Here is a 23,621-nt window from a genome sequence, read left to right as displayed (position 1 = left end):
TCTGAAAAAAATGATTACAGCAATTGCTGTCTACTACTGCTCCTTATTATCTCCTTCTCTTCTACTGTCTAATCCTTCTTTCATATCCTCCTTTCTATAGCTTACATGGATCATTTCTTGTTGTACCTGAGCACTGAATCAGCACATTTACCCTTTTATTTACATTCATAACAAGTATGGCTTTTCAGGATTTTTCATTTTTGTACGTGTATGTTTTATTGAAGTGTGATTAACACCTCCACTCCACCTAGATCCAGGACAGAAAGTTAATGGGTCAAAAAGCATCAACATTCATACCACATGGGTTCCTTAGTGCAGATGGATTGATTTCATACATTTTCAGTTTTCAAGACGTCTGTAGAATTTAGATATTTTTTGAATTGGACACCAGTGCCATTCCAGAAATCTGAGAAATCAGGACGGTATCAGGTATATGCTTTGAATTGCCAGGGGTTGTATTGCATCACAGTTTGTTAGCATTTGCACCATCTATGTGAAGAGATTTGGGACAGTGTGGAATAGTTATAACATTAGTTGTTGTTGGGTTAATGATGATCATTATTCTTTCTTCTATAGTTGTGACAACATGAAAACCCTCTCTCATGCTCATAAGATAAAAGCTTATTATCATCTTTCTTTTTATGCATAACTATGCTTTGAGCTGCTGTTTCTTCAGATAATTCTCTACTATTTTAAGTGCTTTTAAAATTCTCTCTGGTTCCTGAAAAACAAGTGCTGCAGTTATCTTGAAGCTTCCAAACCAAATGTTAAAGGTGATGAAATTGTTTAATTTGATGTAGATTAGAAGCTCTCAAATATAGTAATTAAAAATTGTCCAAAGAGCTATTTGGGCTTATTCTTTTCATATTAATAAAATAAATCTTTATTTCCTACTGATTGCTTGAATTATTCTGCTTCTGAAGTTAGTTATCACCTAGCAATATTTAGGCAATCTTATAAAGGAGCACACATTTTTCTTAACTCTCCTTTCTATTCACATGTTTAGGTAAATGTCACTGCCTCAGTGTTTTATTTGTATGTGACCAAATGAGGATAAATTTGACACAGCTTTTTTAGGCCCCATCTATACTATAAACAGAACTGTGAGGGGGACCCAGTGTGACAGGGTGGCTTGTCCTAGGGGCTGGAAAGCCTGGTGCTAAGCCAACTCAATCACAGAATGAGTCCCACCTGAGGGAAATCAGGCAACTTGCCACAAAGAACAGAAGGTGAATACAGTAATGGGAAGGAGAACCTGGCTTAAGTGATGATAAAGAGCTGGAGTGAGAGCCAGGTAGGAAACTTGGAGCAGGAAGAAAAGCTTTCCAGGAAGGGAGGCCTGGGAAGAGACCCTGACTAACCAGAGAAGTGACTGCGAGACCTGGAAGAGATCTTAAGAGGCTGGGTAGGAAGTAGCCCAGGTTAAAACTGCAGCACAGGTAAAGGAGCACACCTACCTGGTCAGTACAGGGCCCTGGACTAGAATTCAGCATAGAAGGTGGTACTGTGTTTCCCTAACAGCCCCAAGGAAGGAGGTGTACAAGCCCCCTGCAAAGGATATGGAGCCCATCAAGGGAGCTAAAGGCTAAGCCAAAGACAGGCTGAGGAATTGCTCAGATTGGGTGGAAGGATTTTGTTTCTGTTAAAGACATTTTTAGACTTTTAAGTTTGGACAGTGGTGACCCCAGAATGGGTAGACTTAAGATGGTAACCTGGCTGGAGGGCCGAGTTACTGACCGAGAAACTGCCACTGTGCTGGAGTGACCATTGACAGGGGGTGCTGACCTAGGGAGAGAGATGCTATGCCATGCCTGGCCCTGAGGGAATGCCTAGTGCTGAGTGAACTGATTTACACTCAGTTACAAACTTGCAGCACAGTTGTCCTGTCCCCCTCCCACATTCCTCTGTTTAGATGGGAGCTGCTTGTGATCCTGAATCATGGAAATCGTGATGCAACCCAGGCTTTAGCACAGATGGGGAACATAGTAAAAAAATAAATAAAAAGGTAGCTCCTATACACACTACACCTATGTTGTAACTGCGTTCCTGGAGATGGGCCTATTTGTAGAGTAGGCAAGGCCTTCCATGGTGTATCAGTGTGGATGCTTTGGCAGTCTGAAACATACTGTGATTTTAGCTTTGAGTCTTTCAGTTCTTAGGCTCAGTCACCAAACATCTTTGCAATTCAGTTTTTAGCATTTGACGAGTAGTTTTCCTGTTTTTTTGGGTGTGTGTGTGTGTGTGGGGGGGGAGTATTTCCCCCAAAGTTGGCTGGAGATGTTGGCTTCCACAGTACTCAGTTAGGCATCGCTCACCTCTTTATGGAAACTATTCCTTCCTGTCATGAGCTCCTTCCTGCCATGAGCTCTTACATTTGACCTTTAACTGAAGTGTTCCTTTCTAAAATCACATCAGTGGCTCAACTGGTTGGGTAACAGACAAGCAATGTGGTCAATACCCATCTCTAACGCGTCACATTGGTCGCAGCAACAAGATCCTCAGTCCTTACGTGTGCTCTCTCTTGCTCTCTCTTTCCTGCTTGTGTTTAGCCAGTGGTTTTTCATCTATGGCCCATACACCACTGGGGCTTCATGCAGCACTTTCAAATGATCCCTGTAGCTGTCTGTGTCCTATTGGTGAAAGCATCTATCCATTTTCAAGCAGTGATGCATAGTGTTAGTTGCAGTCCTGTTCAGGATGCTTTCTAAAACTTTTCCTTGGCTTGTCGAGCAACTACAATAAACTGCTAAAATCACACACATCTCTGCATATTCTGTGGCTGCTTTGTAACTCTTATTGTTCAAATTTTCTCTCAAGGGAAAAACAAGCCTGTCTTCAAATATATGGATGACGCTGCAATTGGAGGGATTGCAGACACATGAGAGGACAGAACCAAACTGTTAAGTGACCTGGAAAGATTAAAGCTGAAGGCAATGGAGGGAGATTCAGTAAAAATAAATAAAAAGTCCTATGCCCAGGGAGAAGAAATTAACAGTATAGATACAAACTGGGTGGCTATAACTGCTCCAGGCAACTCCACCAAACACATTACGGTTCTTCTAAAAAGTGACTGTAAAAATGGCATTGCATGCTTCTGTATGCAGTGCCAGTCAGTGATTTCCATTTCAAATGTGCTCAGCTTTAGAGGTCCTTGATTCCCTACTCGCTCACCTGCTGGGGCAGGGGCTGCTGGAGACCTAGGGTTCCCAGGGTCTGGGGCTGTAGGGCAGCCCCTCCCTGGGGACTGGTTCACTACTCTGGAACAGCCCTGCCATGTGGACTGTCCTGGGGCTGGGGACCTTAGATTCCAGAGAGCTGGGAGTTAGGTAGCCTTGGGAGCTAGCTGGCCTGGGAGTCTGAAAGCCCTGAGATCGTATATATGGCAGAGCTGTCCTGGAGCTGCAGACCTTGGCAGCTTCTGACTGCATTTGACATTCTTCTTGTCAATGTCAGTTTCACTCAACAGCTGCCAGTCTCAGTTAGCATATTTCATTTTGGAAACAGCATGTCAGTGTTTTTGGAGCACTTTCTGGGGGGAATTACAGTTTTAGAAACATTTGGTCTCAGTCCAATTTGGAATGCAACAAAATTTCAAAATATCAAAACGTCTTACGAATTGGAAATCTCAAGTTTTGGCCAACTCTAGTCAGCATACAAGTAACAAAAGATATTTTTCTAACTATTTACCCTGCAACCTCAGTCTGGGTTCTGAAAGTCAACCTGGGTTCTTTCCAACTTTTGCAGTGTAACTAATAATTTGGAGCAGTTTGAAATTTTTTGTTCAAAATATTTTCAATTAAAAATGTTTTTTTCCCATCAAAATAGAAATCTCTGCAAGAAGTTTTTGCTTTTAATTACATTTTCCAAGTTTGTGTTTGAAAAAAAAAAACAGAACTGAAACACTTTGGGGTTTGGGTATTTTTATGAAAACCTGAAAAATTTTGAAGAAAAGCTTTGATGAAATGTGTTTTGAAATATTTCACAGGAACAAATATTATTTCCTGACTAGCTTTTATAATAAAGATTCTGCAGGGCAAACAATGTTCTTAGTGACATCTGTGTATCTTCATTGCCTTGAAGAGATTTGAACCAGAGGAACAGAGTGGAATTAAATAAACAATTCTGTTTATTTGATATAGACTCCACCTTTCTTACTCTTATCTATGTAGGCGCTGTGCTAATTGGAGGGAGAAGCAGTGAAAATGGAAGCTATGGACACAGGCCCCAATCCTACAAATGCCTATGCAAGCACTTAACTTTTAAGCACATAAGTAGGAGCTCAGACTTAAGCATATGTGTAAATATTTGTAGTATTGCGGGACAGGGTGAAGTGCTTTTGTGCTGTGTGCTCATCTGGATTTAGGAAGTAAATAACTGAAAATATTACTAAATTAGTTAAGTATAAATCTGACTCCTTCCTCCTCTGCCATCCAGAATGCCTATTGATATCAAAGGGAGTTGGGTTCATATAAAAGCTGCAGGATTGATTCCTATATGCAATAATAAATATAATTTAGATCTATGACACACTAAAGTATTTTACATGTAGTTTGAACTCATTTTTGTATACTCAAATTATTCCACACTAAAAAAAAAAAATACCCTTCACCAATGGATTTTAGGAGTCTGGCTACTGCATCTAAAATATGGCATAATATTGCTTTTGAAAGAAATTATTTATTTGATACTTCTAAATTAGTATTTTTTGTCTTGAGCTTTATCACAAATCTCTGTAAAATCTCTCATAGTTCCCCATGGCTAATGGGAAAATTAGCAAGATTATAATATTAGTGTTTGCTATTGCAGCTGTGTATCTAAAAGAAAATGAATACATTGACTTGTTTTCTTTAGAAGGATGTTTGTTTACGCTGGTATAATATTTAATGATTATGAAAGAAGCATTTTTATTTCATTTACTATCAAAGTGCTTGTTTGGGCCCTGATCCAGCAATATGTTGTGTGTGTGTGTGTGTGTGAAAGTCAGTTCAGCTCTATGCCGGTACAGCAGGCTACCTGTGCATGGTGAATTGCCAGGTTATGGCCTTATCTTGTAAGTTATTTCTGTCACTTGGGCTGTTCCTGCTCTTGTTGAAGTCAGTGGCCAAACTCTCATTGACTTCAGTGAGAGCAGGACCGGCCTCATTGACTGAGAGCATTTAGATCCATCCTGTGTGTATAAGTTCTTTTTTTGCTGGAAAAATTCTTCAACCAAGGCTTTAATATAATATATTTTATTTTCATATAGTCTAATTCATACAAAAGTACCACAGCACTCTTCACAGCTTTGTACAATCCATACATATCTAGTACTAAAAGGATTAAGGGCAGTAGGCCAAACTGGGCATGCAGCTGATGCCAGAATTTGGCCTGCTTCTATTTTTATCACTGCAGTTCAAACTTGGTCCCATGTATTTTGACTTTTAAAATAGCTTGTTTATCTTCACTAGTGTCTTCCATATGTTAACTCTCCTTTATTCAAATAAATTTGCCTTATCTGACTGCAGAGAAAGTGGTGCTACCTGGGTTTGATGCATAGCCCTACTTATCCTTGTGTACTGAGATCCAGGGTCCAATTAGCCCATATAAAGGGCTTCTTTTTTCCTTGGGTATCTGCATAGTCCAAGTTAAATTTAGCAGTAAACAGTTATAGAATAATTTGCTTGAAAATTGTAATCAATTAGCTAAGTGTCTTGACACTTTCAAAAATTTGCCCAACCCACCTTTAACCCAAGTCAAGTTATGGTCATGTACTAAGCCAAGAAATACTAAGAAGTGAGGGTATTTCAAATGTCTTTCTGGAACTTATCAATCAAACTTCACTATCTTCAAGATTAAACTGCTTCCTGATGCTTCTTCTCACCAAGAGATGCTCATTCATCTCCAAAAAAAAAAAAAAAAAAAAAATCTTGGACACTTGGACACAGCTTTTTGTTGTGGTGTTTTAATGCTTGCAAAATGAATGGAGCATTACAGTGGGTAATATACACAAAGCTGTGCAGAGAGCAGGAGGAAGTGAATGGATTTGCTTCCTCTCTGGACCACCTTTGATAAACTCTTATTTCTACACGCAGGTGATTGTTAGTGAACATCATAGTTGAACTTCCAGCCATTGTAAACAGAACGCCTCACTGTCACAGATTGGATATAGTAGCTAGTTTCTATAGTCATAAGAAGATTCTATGCATGTAACAAAACCCAGACCAGAGCTGTCTCCATGTAAACTAGGATTTATTGAGAAGACTTTCCAAAGTACTTGCTGGTATACTTTTTTTGTACATGTGACAGAGTAAGATTTCTCTCTTTGACTGATCCTTAATTATTGGTTTTTAACTTCTGAATTTCATTACTCCTTCTGAAACTGGAAACCTGCATTTGAAACTAGGAGGAAAGGGTTAAGCTTTTACTGACTAAGATATGATGGCTCAGTTGGATTCCATGCAGAATAAGCAATTGAGTACTAATGTATCCTTGGCATTGTCTGTGTTGAAGTTAAAGTCACTGAAGACAATGAATCCTGGCGGATTCCAGTACCATGCTTCCATTAGTTGCTCCAGGAAATTGGCATGGTTTTCATCTGAGACCTGTAGATCACTGGGAATGTTTTTGTTTGTGGGGTGGAATATCTTTTGTGTCTGAGCTTGAAGGGGGAAATGAATACTGTTTCACCTTCTCTTTTCTCCTTTTGACCTTGTTCTGAGGTCTTTCATGGCTTGTCACCATGGGCAAGTAACGTCACCCCTCAGTGCCTCAGTTTCCCCATCTATTACAAGGGAATAATGATACTTGCCCCCCTTTGTAAAGTGTCTTGAGATTTATGACTGAAAAGTGCTACTTAAGAGCTAACTATTATTATTTCTTTAAGAAACCTTAATTCTTGATTTTTTTTTAGACTTTTCCTTGAAGTGTATGTCATTTGTTTCTTTTTATTTTAATAAAGGCAATAGAATCTGAATGACCTCACTTTAGATGGACACATTTCACAAAAAGGGTCTTAAGTGACACAGCTTAAAAAAAAAAAGACTTCCACTTTTTTTAACTTGCTATAGATAACCCCATTTTAAGGGATAGTTTTATTTGGCATTCCCCCCCCCCCCCTTTGTGTGTGTGTGTGTGTATTTGGCAGCACTCTGGGTTAGATGCACAAAGGGGATTTAGACTCAGTGTTGTAATGCTTAACTTTTAGGTGCCCTGCTGCCTAGTGAAATCTGCAGTCCTGAGTGAGGTGCCCAGGCTGCCTAGAGAATGCATGGGGAGAGTTAGCTGCCTAAGAATGGGATTCAAAGAAGCCGATGAGCTGGGCGTGGGTTCACCTAAGGTAGCCAATAGGAAATGCTGAAGAGAGGAGTGTCCCTAAGGGCCTGAGGTACCTAAATCCAGGCTGGAGTGAGACACCTATCTCCGCTTGAGATTCACAGCCATGAAGCCTCTCCTGGAGTAAGGTGCCTAAACCCTTTCTTGCTAAAAACAATGGGGGGTGGTGCCCTCCCCCTTGTAACTTTTAGCCCAATGGTCAGGGTACTGACCCACAATGTGCAAGACCCAGACAGACCTGCCTCAGAACACCCTATAGCACTGTGGTTAGGGCATTCACCTGAGAAGTGGAAGACCTGTGTTTAAATCCCTATTCCACATCAGGCAGAGGGGGAAACCAAATACGTGTCTCCCACATCCTGGGTAAATGCTCTAACCACTGGGTTAAAGGTTATAAGTGGAGTGGCAGCAGCACCACCACCACCTCCTCTGGCTGTTTTGTTAGGGGCCTGATTTGTTAGGCAGCTTTTGAGCATGTCTACTGTATCAGGCCTTGCAAATGAGGTAGGTGAGGCAATGCCTAGTTTGAGGATCCCATAGGGGCTTAGGTGGGAGCGAGGTGCCTGGACTGAGGTGGTTGTGCTTATGTCCCAGGGTCGATTTTTTTTTTTTTTTTTTTTTTTTTTTAGGTGCTTAAGGGATTTTATTCCCAGAAACTTAAGAGCTTAGGGACTTTAGGAGCTTACAGGGTTAGGTGGCAGCAGAGCAGGGATTTTGAGGGTCTAAATATTGGATTTAGGCACCTAAAATGGCATTAGGTACCTAAATTCTTTTTTGGAACAAGGCATTTTTTGTAGTCACTTTGTTTTCTCAGTGTAGTGAGTCAGTTTTGCTTGGTGTCTGTGTGTGTTTCACATGGCAACAGTGGAGTGAAAATAGGAAAATTCAAATATAATATTATAAAAATTGGCAGGAGGTCTCAAGGACAGGTATATTACATGGAACTACTTTTAACTCATTTATTAAATTGGCTAGGTTTCCAGTATTCCTATAGCAAATGGAGTTTAAAAGCATATTTTATATAAGATGTCTATGTGTTCTTTTATGTTCTCTGATTCAGTTTTGAGTTGAGGTAATTCAGGTAACCTTGATGAATGTATAGGAAGTGGGCATTGATTCAGTGCAGCTCTTAGCATGAATTAGCTACAAGAAATGTTTAAATCAATTCAGTATTGGGGTGGAAAACAAATAGATGATTTTTTTTCTTATGTTCTTATGATGGTTTTGCAGATCAGAAGCATTGTCTGTTACATGAATGGAGGGCTTCTCTTTCTGGTAGCAGAAGGAAATAAAATATTAGAATTGAAACTCTTTTAATATGTCTGTTTCCTAGTTGTATTACGTCAGATACTTTGAAGTATTTGCCTTGCAAAACAGTTTTGAAAATTGCCCGTGTTGAATAAATGGCGCTGCAAGATGTTTCCGCCTCAAATTTCCTAATGAGCCAGTTGTGTTGAGAGGCTAATCTAAAATGGAAGTTGGGAACTCTACAAATCACTCTTTGCACCTGCAGGATCATCTTTCAACTAGTCCGGATGCTGGCCTTCTAGGGCTTTTAAACAATTTGCAGGAATCTACTGAAAATCTCTGTCTCCCACCAGTAGAAAAATAACCTTTTAAAAGCTGGTTCAAAAGCTCCTTCAGCTCTTTTAAACTGCACTAAACTAGGGTTACCATATTTCCACAATCAAAAAAGAGGACTCATGGTGGGGGGGAAGCCCTGCCCTAGCCCCGCCCCCGCCCTGCCCCCATCCACTCCCTCCCACTTCCCACCCCCGACTGCCCCCCTCAGAACCCCAACCCCCCCTGCTTTTTGTCCCCTGACTGCCCCGACCCTTATCCACTCGCATGGGTGGCAGGGTTGTAGAAATTTTGGTGGTGCCCAGAACCCACCCCCCCACACCTGCCTAAGGCTCTGGGGGGGGGGGTGGGTGTGGGGAGGAGGTCTGGGGTGCAGGTCCTGGGCTGGGGATTAGGGTGCAGGAGGGGTAAAGGGTGAAGGCTCTGGGATAGAGTTTGGGTGCTGGGTGCAGGCTCCGGGCTGGGGCAGGGGATGGGTGTGCAGGAGGGGGTGAGGGGTGCAGGCTCTGGGATGGAGTTTGGGGGTGGGAGGGTGCAAAGGGAGGGGGTGCAGGCTTTGGGAGGGAGTTTGAGGACAGGAGGGGGTGTGTGGGAAGGGGAGAGGGGGTTTGGGAGGGAGTTTGGGGATAGGAGGGGATGCAGGGGTGAGGGCTGTGGGTCTGAGGATGAGGGGTTCATGATGCAGGAGGGGGCTCAGGGATGGAGCAGAGGATTAGGGTATGGGGGCTGAGGGCTCTGGCTGAGGCTGAGGGGTTCATGATGCAGGAAGAGGCTCAGGGCTGGGACAGAGGATTAGGGTGCGGGGGGATGAGGGCTGGGGCTGAGGGGTTTGGGGCATTGGAGAGGCTCAGGGCTAGGGTGGAAGGGCAGGGTAAGGACAGCCTGTCTTCCCATTAGTGGATGGGGGACGCTAGGACCCGGGGGCAGCAGACAGCAGTTGCTGCTGGCTCTGGCAGTACAAGCAGGCAAGGGAGAGGCAGGCAGGGAGGGGGAGTTCACGGGGGGGGGGATGAGCGGAGGGGGGGTGGCAGGTGAAGGCCGGGGACCCATCCAACCCTCCCCTGCTCCTTGACTGCTTCCCCTGGGCTCCTCTTACCATTCTGGCTCCACGAGTAGGCAAAACACGCTGCCTGGTGGGTCGGTTTGGGTGTTACACAGGGCTGCAGACAGGGGGGGGGGCAGGGGAGGGCTCTGGCTGCTGGAGGCCAATGGGAGCGACTCAATTGGCCCAGCCACCCAATCAGCAGCCGCACTCTGCATGGAAGGGAGGGAGGGAGGCGAGGGAGAAAAAAAACCCGGACATTTTAACCTTGTTACCAATTCCTCCCGGACGGCTATTTAGAGACGCAAAAGCCAGAAATGTCCGGGGAAATACGGACAGATGGTAACCCTAACTAAACACCAAAGTAACCAACTATTTCTTGCAGTGCTAATAAGAGAATATTACTGTACCTATAGGTCTCTGTACTTGACCTGCAGGGCATATAGTCTGCTGCTGTACAGACTCTGAGGAAAAAGGGGTAGACAACAAGTTTTGCACAAAGTTCATGTCCAAAATAATTGACAAGGTCAGTCCTTTTTGATGAGATACCAGGGATGAAATCCTAGCCCCACTGAAGTCAATGCGAGTTTTGCCCTTGACTTCAATATAGCCAGGATTAGTTCACTTATTAGTTCACTATCGTTCACTTCATTATCTTTTTTCCATTGCTGTTAACTATGTTTTTCTGTTTCAGGTTAACCTGTTTGTTTTGCTGTCTGTTGTCTGTGTTCTTTTGAACCTGGCTGGATTTATCCTAGGATGTCAAGGTGCTCAGTTTGTGTCCAGTGTACCAAGATGTGACCTGGTGAGCAGACTTGGTAACTCTGTGTTCTTCTTGACTACATGTCAAGTACTGCAACTGGCATTGCTGGGTTCCTAAGTGTGATTAATCTATGCAGCAAATCAAGATGTTGTGAAGTGCAACCACAGAATAGCAAAAATAAAAATAATACATATTGATTTAGGCTTCGATTCAGCAAAACACTTAAACATATGCTTAACTTTAAGCATGTGACATATTTCCTTATAGCATGGAATAAAGCCATTACAAGTAAGATTAATGCATGCAGCAACTTACAAGTATTTCACAGAGTCTAAACACTAAATACATTCTTATAAAACATACCTATTTTGACCAAATCTAACATACAGGTGAGCTGGTTTGGTTTCCAGCTGCGAGTTTGTCAGTTCTTAGCCAGCACCTATGGCCTCGGCCAGAGCTGGCACTTGGTTTACCAGTGTCACAATATCACTGGGTAGAGCTCTTTAAAACAAGTTTAAAATAAATAAAATTGGCTATTGAAAAGTGTCAGACACAAATCTTAATAACTATAGGACTAGGGGAAATATTATTTTAAAGTGTGTTATTGAAACAGTCATTGCATTGGCCACATCAGGAGCTTCCATGCATGCATACAGGGTTGGCTCCAGGCACCAGCCGACCAAGCACATGCTTGGAGTGGCACCTTGTAAGGGGCGGCACGCGTTTTTTGTTTGTTTGTTTTTGTTTGTTTGTTTGTTTTGTTTCGGTAGGGCGGTGCTTGGGGTATTTTGGGGTTTTTTTTGTTTGTTTCGGTGGGGAGGCACTCGGGGTTTTTTGTTGTTGTTTTTGGTTCAGGAGGATGCTGCTGGGGGGGTTGTTTTTGGTTCGGCGGGGTGGCGCTGGGGTTTTTTGTTTTTGGTTCGTCGGGGCGGTGCTGGGGGTTTTTTTGTTTGTTTGCATTTGGTTTGGCGGGGCAGCGCTGGGGTTGATTTTTTTTTGTTTCGGTGGGGCGGCTCTCGGGGGGGTCGTTTTTGGTTCAGCAGGGCGGCACTGGGGGGGGGGGATGTTCTTACGGCGGGGTTTTTTTTTTTTTTTTGCTTGGGGCAGCAAAAAACGTTAGAGCCGGCCCTATATGCATATGATCCAAGTTCAGGCTGTTGGTCCCTGCTGGTCGTGCTGAGGAGGCACTGTGCTCAGTCCTTAGGCAATAGGATGCCCCTTGCTCTTTAGCAAACCTCTGTGGCTGGCCCAGAAGTGGCTTTCTTGGACACAGTAGGAGCCATGTCCTGCCTTTCACAGCCTGAAGTACAAGTTGATTCAACATGGAGCTGGTCAGTCACATTTAGAAGAGAATGTGGGACGGAATCCCAGAGATACCTCTGCTTCCGAAATGTTGGTGAACAGAATCCTGACAGGCTGATATACTGATTTCATATAGTGGATAACAGCATGATTGTGATAAAGGGTTTGTTTTATTATCTGGAGAGGATAAGCAGTCCGAGAAGCATGAAAGAGCAATCAGGCCTAATTCTTATAAACTAGGAAAATCATATTTAATTAAGATGACGTACAAGACAGTGTTCTTTTTTCAGTGCGTTACACTTAGTAGAACTCATGAAAATAAAATATTAAAAGGTGCAACCAAATAAACTACATATTAATAATTGACTGTTTTACCAGATATTCAGAACAATGACTATAAAAGGGGGGAGCATTCTGTAGAAAAAGGGGGAGAAGGCAAAAGAGTTCTCAGTAATGTAAAGAAACAGCAAAATGATTTAAACTAAACTGAAGTGTATAGGATAGTGGAGATCCCACAGATTTGATAGGTGTTGATATGTTGGGGCTTATAAAGTCTTTGATTCCCCATCCCCTAGATTTTATTATTAACATATAATCCTTTGCTTCACAGGAAGCCAATGCAGCTTCCAGAACATATCAGTTGGAGTAATGGTATCAGATTCTGGTGCTTACAAGCAGTTTGGCGGTCAAAGTCTGCACAAGCCCCAACCTATTGAGAGATATATTGTAGAGGAGAATAATAATTCAGACAAGAAATTTTAAATGCTTTATTGAGAATCTCAGTGCTCATCTCTTCAAGAAACCATTGGCTGCTGCTCAGAAAAGTCCTGGACATATGATAACTATATGATCTGGTACACGTGGGGAAATACCTCCAAAGTTGTGACTGGGGAGAGTTAATCAGTTAATTAAAAGCATTGAAGAGACCTGCCTCTTCTACTTGGAAATTGAGGTGATAACATGAACCTGAAAATTCCAAACACAATTATGGAACATAGGTAGAGTCTTACCGGGTTGTCAAAGAAAGAAATATTGTTCTGGGTGGCAGAAACATTTATTATTGGTGTAGTATTGTGCTAAAGACCGCCCAATGGGAGCATATACTACAGATACAAAATATGTTACATGTTAGGTAAAAAAAGGCTAGCTGCTCCAAAAGTAAACCTGCTAGTGTAGAATCAAAGGAGATCATTCAGATATTGATGTCATTGTGAAGAATAAGACTGTGATTAAATATAAAGTAGATTCAAAAGACTTCATTGATAAATTCAAAGATTCGTTTAGATAAGAGAGAAACAAATATATCTAATGTGACGGTAATGGAACGGATAAATCACTGGCATACTGAACTATGCAAATTTGATTTTGTATACATATGATTAGATCAGTCAGATATATTGTAGAGCATATCCAGCTGTGTATTAGACATCAAGATCTGTTGTGTGAAATTGCTCTGTAAATTAAATCATAATTCACATTATTTTTTTTCCTGTTAAAGGTGGACCTAGGTGAAAGCAAGATTTGTTTCTGCTGTGAAGAGTTTCACCCAGCCAAATGCACAGAGAAAGAGAATGCATTGAAGCTGTACCCAGTCCAGTCATGTAGCGCTGTTCACCTTCTACTCAAGGTACTGTGAAAGCAACACCAAAGAGCTAATGCTTTGAGAATCTTTACATCACAGGGAGAAAATACAGTATTAAAGTGTGTTGCTCTTTGCCATGCAGCAATTCCCATTGACTTCTAGCCCATTTCCTTGCCCAGAAACTGCTTCTGGCTCCAGTGTAGTTTGTTCTTGATCTGCAGACTATGCTGCTGACAAGTACCTCCTCTAGGGTTACCACATCTATTAAATAAAAAAAGAGGACCCTCCATGGGCCCTGGCCCCACCCATTTCCCCACCCCCAGCCCAGCCCCAATTCCGCCCCTTCCCCACCCTAACTCCGCCCCCTCCTCCCTCCCACTCCCAGCCACGGGGAAACGGCTGCCCGAGCGCTACCGGCTTCACGGTTTGCCAGGCAGCCCCCAGACCCTGCGCCCCCGGCTGGCGCTTGCCCAGCGCAGCTGGAGCCCGGGAGGGGAAGCGCCCAGCCGGGGGCGCAGGGTCTGGAGGCTGCCCGGCAAACCGTGAAGCCGGTAGCGCTTGGGCTTCGGGCAGCCCCCTTGCCTCCGGACCCTGCGCCCCCAGCCGGGCACTTCCCCTCCCGGGCTCCGGCGGCGCAGGGTCCGGAGGCATGGGGGCTGCCCGAAGCCGGTAGCGCTCGGGCAGCCCGGCTCTGTTTAAGAGCCGGGCTGCCCGAGCACTACCGGCTTCGGGCAGCCCCCATGCCCAGCTCTTAAACAGAGCCGAAGAGTCAGGGGAGGAGCAGAGCTGCGGAGGCTCTGCTCCTCCCCTGACTCTTCGGCTCTGTTTAAGAGCCGAGCTGCCCCAGCACTACCGGCTTCGGGCAGCCCCCGTGCCTCCGGACCCTGCGCCGCTGGAGCCCGGGAGGGGAAGTGCCCGGCCGGCGGCTGGGGTCTGGAGGCAAGGGGGCTGCCTGAAGCCCATAGCGCTTGGGCAGCTCGGCTCTTAAACAGAGCCGAAGAGTCAGGGGAGGAGCAGAGCCGCCATTTTCCCGGGCATGTTCGGCTTTTTGGCAATTCCCCCCGGACGGGGGTTTGAGTGCCGAAAAGCCGGACGTGTCCGGGAAAAAGAGGACGTATGGTAACCCTAACCTCCTCCTCTCTCCTGGTTCTTGGCCTAGTTAGGAAAGCATGTGAGTTCGTTGCCCAAGGAACGAGGGAAGGGTTCCCACAGCAAGTTGGTGAGGAGGGTCAGAACTCCTGCTTGGAGAAGATTTGACCCTCTTTTCAGCAACCTGAAACTCCTCTGATTTCCCCCTCTCCTTCATTCTGGGCCCCCCCAGTGGATCCTAGGGCTGCTTTCAACTACCTGAAAGGGGATGGATCTAGACTGTTCTCGGTAGTAGCAGATGACAGAACAAGGAGTAATGGTCTCAAGTTGCAGTAGGGGAGGTTTAGGTTGGATATTAGGAAAAACTTTTTCACTAGGAGGGTGGTGAAGCACTGGAATGGGTTGCCTAGGGTGGTGGTGGAATCTCCTTCCTTAGAGGTTTTTAAGGTCAGGCTTGACAAAGCCCAGGCTGGGATGATTTAGTTGGGGATTGGTCCTGCTTTGAGCAAGGGGTTGGACTAGATGACCCCCTGAGGTCCCTTCCAACCTTGATATTCTATGATTCTAATAAACCCTTAAAAATTAGCCAGATCCCACAGATCATCTGGAAGATTGAGTCAAAATATAGATTGTAAAGATTATTACTGTTCTCCTCCTCCTTCTCCCTCGCCTTTCGCAGATGTTTGATGTATTACTTTCATAATCTTTTTGCTCTTCAGAAAGTTCTCTTTGCTCTGTGTGCCCTCAACGCTCTGACAACCACAGTATGCTTGGTAGCAGCTGCCCTGCGTTACTTGCAGATATTTGCAACAAGAAGATCCTGCATAGTAAGTGAGTGCAAGGCACTATCTAATAAAATACAGCAGTAATGATCATAGAACTGCAGAACCAGTAGCCAGATCTTCTGTATAATCTAGTCATGCTTATTTGTACATTATACCAGCGTAGAGAAGTTTGTTGGTTAACAGAGATTATGTTTGATTAGGATGAATCTCAGGTGTCTGTAGAGGAAATTGAAGAACAAGGCCGCATTTCTGATCCTGAGGACTTTGTACCACCTGTGCCACCTCCATCATATTTTGCTACGTTCTACTCTTGCACACCCAGAATGAATCGCAGGTAAAAAGCACGAAACCATCGTCTTTTCTACGTGTCTCTTACAGCAGGGGTTCTCGACCTTTTTCTTTCTGAGCCATTCCCCCCACCCCCACCCAAACATGCTATAAAAACTCCAGGGCCCAGCGGAGGGCGAGGGGGCTCAGGGCTCCTGGCTTAAGCCACCAGGTGTGCAGGAGCCTTCGGGCTTCAGCCACAGAGTGGGTGGCTTGGGGTGCCAGACTGCAGGCCATGGGGGAGGGGCATCTCTGGGATCCGGGCTTTAGCCCCATGGCTCCACTCCCAACTTTAGCCCCGCAGGGAGCCCCATAGCGCTGGGGTTAGGGGCTCTGGGCTTCAGCCACACAGCTCCACTCCTTATTTCAACCCCACATGAGCAACAGGGCTTAGGGCACTGGTCTTCAGCACCATGCCTCCTCTCCTGGCTTCAGTTTTGCTGGGGCACCAGGGTGCGGAGTTTTAGCCCCGCGGGAAATGCTGAGGCTCGGGCCTTCCCGCGGCTCTGCTCCCAGTTTCAGCCCCATGGGGGCACCGGTGCTTTAGACACACTGGGGCTCGGAGTGCTGGACTTCAACCCTATGGCTCCTCTCCTAGCTTCAGCCCCACGGGGAGTGCTGGGGCTTGGGGCTTCAGCCCCATGGCTCTGGCTTCAGCCCCATTGGGGGCGCTGTGCTCGGGACTCTAGTACCTGGGTTAGCCTAGCCTGGGTGTGAGCTACACTGCAAAGCCCTACCTACGTTACTGGGCCCACACTGGTTCTGCATTCACTTGTTTGTCTCTAGGACTTCTGGGGTGATAGCTCATAGCTTTCAGTGCTGCAGTAAGAAGAATCACTCCATTCTTGCTAATGAATTGTGGGAGAACTTGTCTGTCCTTCTGGGCCCATGGATGAAATTGTGTGAAGGCTTAGGAGGGCTATCAGCACAAGAGTGGTTTAGACTGCATCCTCACTGCACAGTGGGCGGTTATCAGCCCCAGTGAAAGCAGCATTTGGGCTTTAGCCTATAGCTTCAGATGAGCCAGCTAGCTCAGAATAAAAGCACCACCAAACTTGGGAGAAAGGGTTTTTTGTGTGGATAGGACGGGGTTAGGGGCAAATCCTGCGTAAGAGCCTAGCTTAACTCTGCTATGAAGACTTACCCTAAATTGACTGGACCAGAGCCTGGCAGCGTGAGGATCAGAGAGTTGCAAAGGTACCAATGTTGCCCCTTTCCCAAGATGTGCCAGGCACCAAATGGACAATCCTGAGGATCTGTGAGGACAGCATGGCCTGAGGCCTACTGTAGGCCATAGAGATAGAGATTAGTCATTTCAGTTCAGTGGAGGGCTTTGCATTTTATTGCCTGCAAAGTACCTTTCCCAAGCACGAAGAGAGGATTTCAGTTTCCAGGGCTGCCAAACTTAGATAAAGAGACAATCTCTGCCCTGGAGGGTTTATAATATAAAAGACCCAAACAGACAAAGGGGACACAGATCTAACATACAGTCAAAAGAACATGATGTGGAACAGGCACAGCCTTGTGTTAGATACATATTTTATTGTGGTTGCACTTTTTTGTTGGTTTAATTATTTATTGGGGGTAGAGGTAGGGTGAGGAGAAATAGCAGACATGGAGGAGTTAGTACCAGGGAGTAGGAGAAGGAAGGAAGCGGGAGATGAACAGTCGTATCTCATCACTGCCTACCCATGTTCATTAGGCAGGGTTTAGAAGGCATTACAGCAGAAGTGAGTCTTAAGGAGGATAAAGTAATAGCTGTGTGGCTTTTACCAGGGAGTTTTCCAATGGATAAAGATCGGAAAGAGAAAATAGGAAGTACGTTAGTTTCAGACCCATAACAATATAAGTTGTCTTTTTCAAAAAAGTGTGTGAAAAATCATGTAGTAAATCCAGCAAGTTTCAAAGTTTTGTTTGTAGGTTTCCACCCCAGAGGCCAGTTTATGCTTCTTGTTGTAGGATTGGGGTCATAATCTCGCTGTGCCTCAGTTCCCTTTCTGTAAAATGGGGACAATAATTCTTCCATTCTCCCACCCTTTGTCGTCTTAGATAGTAAGCTCTTCAGGGCAAGAGCTGTCTCTCTGTACATACAGCACCTACTACAATGGGGCACAATGTTATTTGAGGCCTGTAGCCATTAATGTAATACAAATACAGTAACTCCTCACTTAAGGTTGTAGTTATGTTCCTGAAAAATGAAACTTTAAGTGAAACGATGTTAAGCGAATCCAGTTTCCCCATAAGAATTAATGTAAATGGGGGGGAGTTAGGTTCCTGGGAAAATTTTTTCACCAGACAAAAAACTATATATTATATAGATATACACACAGTATACGTTTTAAACAAACAATTTAATACTGTTCACAGCTATGATGATTGTGAAGCTTGGTTGAGGTGGTGAAGTTAGAGGGTGGAAGAGGGAGGGATATTTCCCAGGGAATGTCTTGCTGCTAAATGATGAACTAGCACTTGGCTGAGCCCTCAAGGGTTAACACATTGTTGTTAATGTGGCCTCTCACACAAGGCAGCACGAACACGAGGGAGGGAAGACAGCATAGCAGACAGAGACAGACACACACCTTGTGTGTGGGAGAGAGAGAGAGATGCACACTGCCCCTTTAAGTAAGCTGACCCCAGGGGTGAAAGTAACTTAAAGGACTTACCGGTACACCGGAGTCCTGAGCGGGGGTGTGGCCTCAACCAGAAGAGGCAGGGCATTTCAAGATTTAAAGTCCCTGGAGCTCCGGCTGTGGCCGGGAGCACCAGGGCCTTTAAATCACCCCAGAGCTACCAGCTGCAGAGAGGGGTGAATTAAAGGGCACAGAGCTCCGGGCCCTTTAAATCACCGCGGGAGCCCGGCTGCCAGAGCTCTGGCGGGGATTTAAAGGGCCCAGGGTCCCCACAGTGTCAGGAAAACCGGGCCCTGTAAATCCCCGCCCGAATCCGGCTGCCAGAGCTCCGGCGGCGCTTTAAAGGGCCCGGGGCTCCCCACAGTGGCTGGAGCCCTGGGCCCTTTAAATCACCGCCGCAGAAGCCGGTCCAGTCCGGCACGGCATACTGGCTCTTGCCGGTACGCCGTGCCGTACCAGACCGGACCGGCTTACTTTCACCTCTGGCTGACCCACTCTGAAGTGCATTGTCTTTTTAAGTGGATCAGGAAGTTGAGACAGCAGCTGCTGCCCCTGTCTCTCTCCGTCCGTGTCCCTTCCTGCTCTATATGGAGAAGGGGTAAGCTGGGTGCAGGAGCAGGGGGGAGGGGGACACCCTGACATTAGCTCCCCCCCTTTCCTCCTCTGCACAGCAAGCAGGAGTCTCTGGGAGCAGCTCCAAGGCAGAGGGCAGGAGCAGCACATGGCAGTGGGGGGAGGGACAGCTGACCTGCCCGGCAATTGGTAGCCTGCTGGGCGGCTGCAGCACAGGGAACTTAGGGGAGCGGGGAGCTGATAGGGAGGCTGCCGATCCACCCTGGTTACAAGCCCCCACCAGCAAGCTTCAACGGGCTGCTCTTCCTGGGAGCAGTGGACAAAGCAGGCGGCTGCCAAACGACATTAGAAGGGAGCACTGCACAACTTTAAACGAGCATGTTCCCTAATTGATCAGCAACGTAACAACAAAACAATGTTAACCGGGATGACTTTAAGTGAGAAGTTACTGTAATAGATATCATAGATGTTTCAAAAAAAACCACCGTGAATATTTGTAATAGTCACAGATTTAGAATACGGAAGAAATTCCTCACCAAATTACACCAATTTAAGGTAGGTCACAGTATGGCACTAAAGGATAGAGAACTGCTGGAGATGTTGTCTGTGAGTTGATAGATATAACCAAGGCCGTGACCCTTGTAGCTATTAAAGATCCTATGGGATGATCCCATGTACTTTTCACAAGTGTGTGTATATTAACTCTTGTGTCTTAGGCAAAAGCAAACTAGGTTAATTACATTCTGAGAGGAAATTAGGGCAGGCCCTAAAATAGCAGTTTCTGGCACCTGTATTCAGTTGAACACTTCCAGGCAGAGCTTCAGATCCTTCAGTCCCAGAATTGTGAGGTTTTATTTTTTGTAATTCTACAGTAAGGACTTTCATTAGGTAAATAAAATATTCTTATTGCTATTAATCTGTTCTAGAGATGGGCTTCAGGCTAGCAGAAAATGGAAATGTAATTTCATGACTTGCTGATGAAAAGGGTGATTCTGTGGTGTTACGAGGGCTGTGTTCAGTTATGGTGCATTTTTGATGGTGTAGTGAGCTCAGAAGTAGAAAGCAACAGACAGATTTAATTTCCTCTCTTGGGAGACTGGGAAACATGACTCACCCTAGATCAGATCCACAGTGTCCAGCAGTGTGTGATTTAGATTTGACCTGACCTTTTCTCCTCCATTACCCTGTCCCTCCCCCTGCTTGTGTATTGAATGCCAAGCAGGCTCAGTGACCTGCTTTTCTATCCTGGAACTACAGTGGGTTCAGCTTCCAAAATCAGATCAGCATTGTTCAGAAGTGAATAGATCAGGAGCTACCTCCAGGCGATGGAAATGCCATCAGTGAAGCACATTTGGGGAACTTCCAAAACAGAGATACCTCTAGTATAAAGGAAACATTGCAGAGACCAAAATGCATGCCAAGAACACATTTGGAATGAGCACACATCCTCCTCCACCCTTCAAATTGCAGAGCCAAATCCATTGTTTTTGAAGCCAGTGGATTTTTGTTTGTTTGTACATCCATGCAATGTGCTCTCCCTGAAACCTTTTAAATTTCTTATTTAATGTCAGACACAGACAACAAACTAGCATTACAGATGCGGTATGTTTTACTCCTACCTGTAATCTTGTTGTCTTACAAGGAAGCAGACATAGTAATTAAGTAATTTTTCAAGATTAGCATAATATCAGTAACTGTTCTAGATTAGATGGGACCTTCCATAGGAAGAATATGGTAGAAAGGAAACACCCAGATGATATTTTTCTGGGTGCGCACTTAGGGGCTGGAGGGAGTTCTTGCTCATGAGGCCATTAACTCCATTGATGTTTGGCTTTAAATTTTATTTGGGGGTTGGAGGGATTTCCCACAATGAAGATCAAGTTATTTAAAAAAAAAAAAACCCTCATGATATTAAAAACCCGTCATGCATTTTCAAACCTCAGTCCACGTCCTGGTGACTGATGTTGTTTTTATGGTCACTGGACTTGCCACCATCATCAAATCTAAAGAGATTCTGGAAAGTCAATGTCCCAGTGACATGGTTGAACTGAGAGTATGACAACGCCACCTTCAAGTTTGGTTTTGCAGCTCTTGAATCTCCAGCCAGCATGAGTTAAAGGTCACTACAGAGATGACAGTCTCTGGCTTTTTAGAGCAGTGGTTCTCAACCTTTCGAGATTACTGTATCCCTTTCAGGAGTCTGATTTGTCTTGCATACCCCAAGTTTTACCTCACTTAAAAACTACTTGCTTACAAAATCAGACATAAAAATACAAAAGTGTCACAGCACACCATGACTGAAAAATTGCTTACTTTCTCATTTTTACTATATAATTATAAAATACATTGATTGGAATATAAATATTGTACTTACATTTCAGTGTGATACTTGAACCTGTTTTTCACTTGTGAGCCTTGTCTGAAGCCCAAGCCCTGCCACCTGGGGCTAAAGCATGTCACTTAGCTTCGTGTGGCCTCCTGTGGTGTGGGGCCCCGGGCAGTTGCCCTGTTTGCCACTCCCTAATGACAGCCCTGCACTTGTGATGCTCCCCTAAACCCATCCCCATGACCCCTCCTGAGAGCTGCATCCCCAGGTTAAGCAACAGTGATCTAGATAAGTTGAGTACTCCCTGGAAGACCTCTGATTACCCCTGGTTGAGAACCTCTGACCTATGATGCGTTAGTCAACAGCCATGCTCTAAGAGGAAAGCATATAACCATGGCTGTAGAATCCACAAACTTATAAATGAGGCAAAGAATTGCTTGAAATGGATGGCACTTGGCCACTGCATGAACAATGATGTTCTCCCAGAAGATGAGATGAGACTCATCTTGGAGAAAGCTCAAACATTCAGTGAAGCATTTGAAGATGTGGAGAAGGCACACAGAAAAGAGAATGGAAGCACAGAATGGTCTGGCAGCACCTAGTCACTCCATCATTATTTGCTAGAGCTTGTTTAGAGCTCTTCTCACTCAGGTCCTCTCCCCCCAGGAGCACAGGGAAAAGGGGAGCTCCAGAATGCCTCTCACACACCTATTTGGACACCGCAACCCTCAATCTATGGACTCTGTGTCTAGGGCATGAATTGAGACTGCTTGTTCTCAATTCCCCACCCTGGTTTTGGGTGTTAGGCTCTGGCATGCACTGATGGTGTCTATTCTGCATTCCTCACCCTGATCTCTGTGCTTGTGGCATTCACAAAGCATGGCCATTCTCAGGGACTTACCAATGTGTCTGTGGTATCTGAACCGAACAGCCCCTCTTTGGTCTCAGGCTTGTTTGCCTGAGTCATGCTCATTCTCAGCCCCCTTACATTCTCAGCCCCCCCCCCTTGTTTGCTTGTAATATGGAACAAGTTGACTCAGTCTCAACTCCCCTCTGTCTTAGCACTAAGGGACTTAGGTGTTATCCTGACATTTGTGCTGCCCCAAAATCATAGTTAAATAAAGTGGAACAGCTCCAACAGGAAAGACTGAGGACACTTCCTGTTCAAATGAAATGCCTTTGTCCACATGTAATTTAGCTTCGCATGGCCCCCTGTGGCATGGGGCCCTGAGCAATTGCTCTGCTTGTCACCCCCTACTGCCAGCACTGCACTTGCAACCCCCATAAACCTAGCCCGTGATTCTTCACTGGAGACTGCAACCCCCAGGTTGAGAAACACTGATCTAGATGAGTTGAGTAACCCCTGGAAGACCTCTGAATTCCCCCAGGGGTACATGTACCCCTGGCTGAGAGCCACTGTTTTAGAGGAAGAAGATGACAAAGGTTCCAAACCTTTTTGCTCTAAAGCCACAACCAATAGAGAACTATGTCATAGTCTGGGAGCAGTGTACCAGCCCTAATGACCATGGGGTTCCCATACAAAAAAAGTGCTGGGGCCAGTACACTATTATTTTTCTACCCTCATGTAGTCCCTACTCAGAAAGCTACCCCAACCCCTGCCTTGTGATTTTTAGCATAAGATTTTACTGCAAATGAACATCTTAATCTGTAAATGTCTTCCACCTTTGATGCGCTCACTGAGATAGTCTTGATGGCTTCTCCACCTCACTAAAATCTTGGGGCAAGTCCTGTGACGACAGGCATTTGTACTGTGATGCAGATGCTGGTAAAGGAGAATAGAAGGAATATCTCTTGATGGACAGGGAAATATTGCCTAGAAGAGAAGGTTAGATGAATAGTGATCCTAGTTCCTCACTTAAACTGATACAAATTCCATGAGTCACTACTACCTGAATTCTTCTCACCACCATAAAAATAGAGCATGGAAATAAAAAATCATGAACAAACTAAAAAACAAACACAGAGAACCTGCCCCCCAGCATTCATGGGAACTGCTTAGTATTAAACAGAGGAACTCTTTTTTTTAAATGCTTTTTTAATCCTATGTCTCCAAGTAAAATTTTACATAATGTTGAATCCAAGACTCTATATTAACAAACACAATAGGAACACCTTCGCTAAGTAAGATTAGATTAGTTTCAGAATAAAACTGAAAGGTTCAGTAAGGCCTTTCTTTAAACAAAGTAAATGTACAAGGGACACATGTTCCATTATCATGGGTGATATTAAAACAAACGTACCCAGATTCAGTGTACATATGGAATTCCTGAGAATTACCCAGAGATCATG

The 23,621-nt window shown here is 44.8% G+C and overlaps 1 protein-coding gene across 2 annotated transcripts in view; it reads left to right on the top strand.

Moving 5' to 3' along the window:
- The window catches only part of ENTREP1 (endosomal transmembrane epsin interactor 1), a 45,899-nt gene that overhangs the window by 5,535 nt on the left and 16,743 nt on the right, over window positions 1-23,621 (top strand). For both annotated transcript variants that reach the window (XM_054032810.1, XM_054032809.1), the window contains exons 3-6: window positions 10,629-10,739; window positions 13,498-13,626; window positions 15,390-15,497; window positions 15,656-15,789. In XM_054032810.1, coding sequence (XP_053888785.1) covers window positions 10,629-10,739; window positions 13,498-13,626; window positions 15,390-15,497; window positions 15,656-15,789 — 482 coding nt within the window. The remainder of the gene's footprint in view (window positions 1-10,628; window positions 10,740-13,497; window positions 13,627-15,389; window positions 15,498-15,655; window positions 15,790-23,621) is intronic.

Source organism: Malaclemys terrapin, chromosome 6, assembly GCF_027887155.1.
Source record: "Malaclemys terrapin pileata isolate rMalTer1 chromosome 6, rMalTer1.hap1, whole genome shotgun sequence".
Taxonomy (NCBI): Eukaryota; Metazoa; Chordata; order Testudines; family Emydidae; genus Malaclemys; species Malaclemys terrapin.
This window is presented reverse-complemented; position numbering and strand designations above follow the sequence as displayed.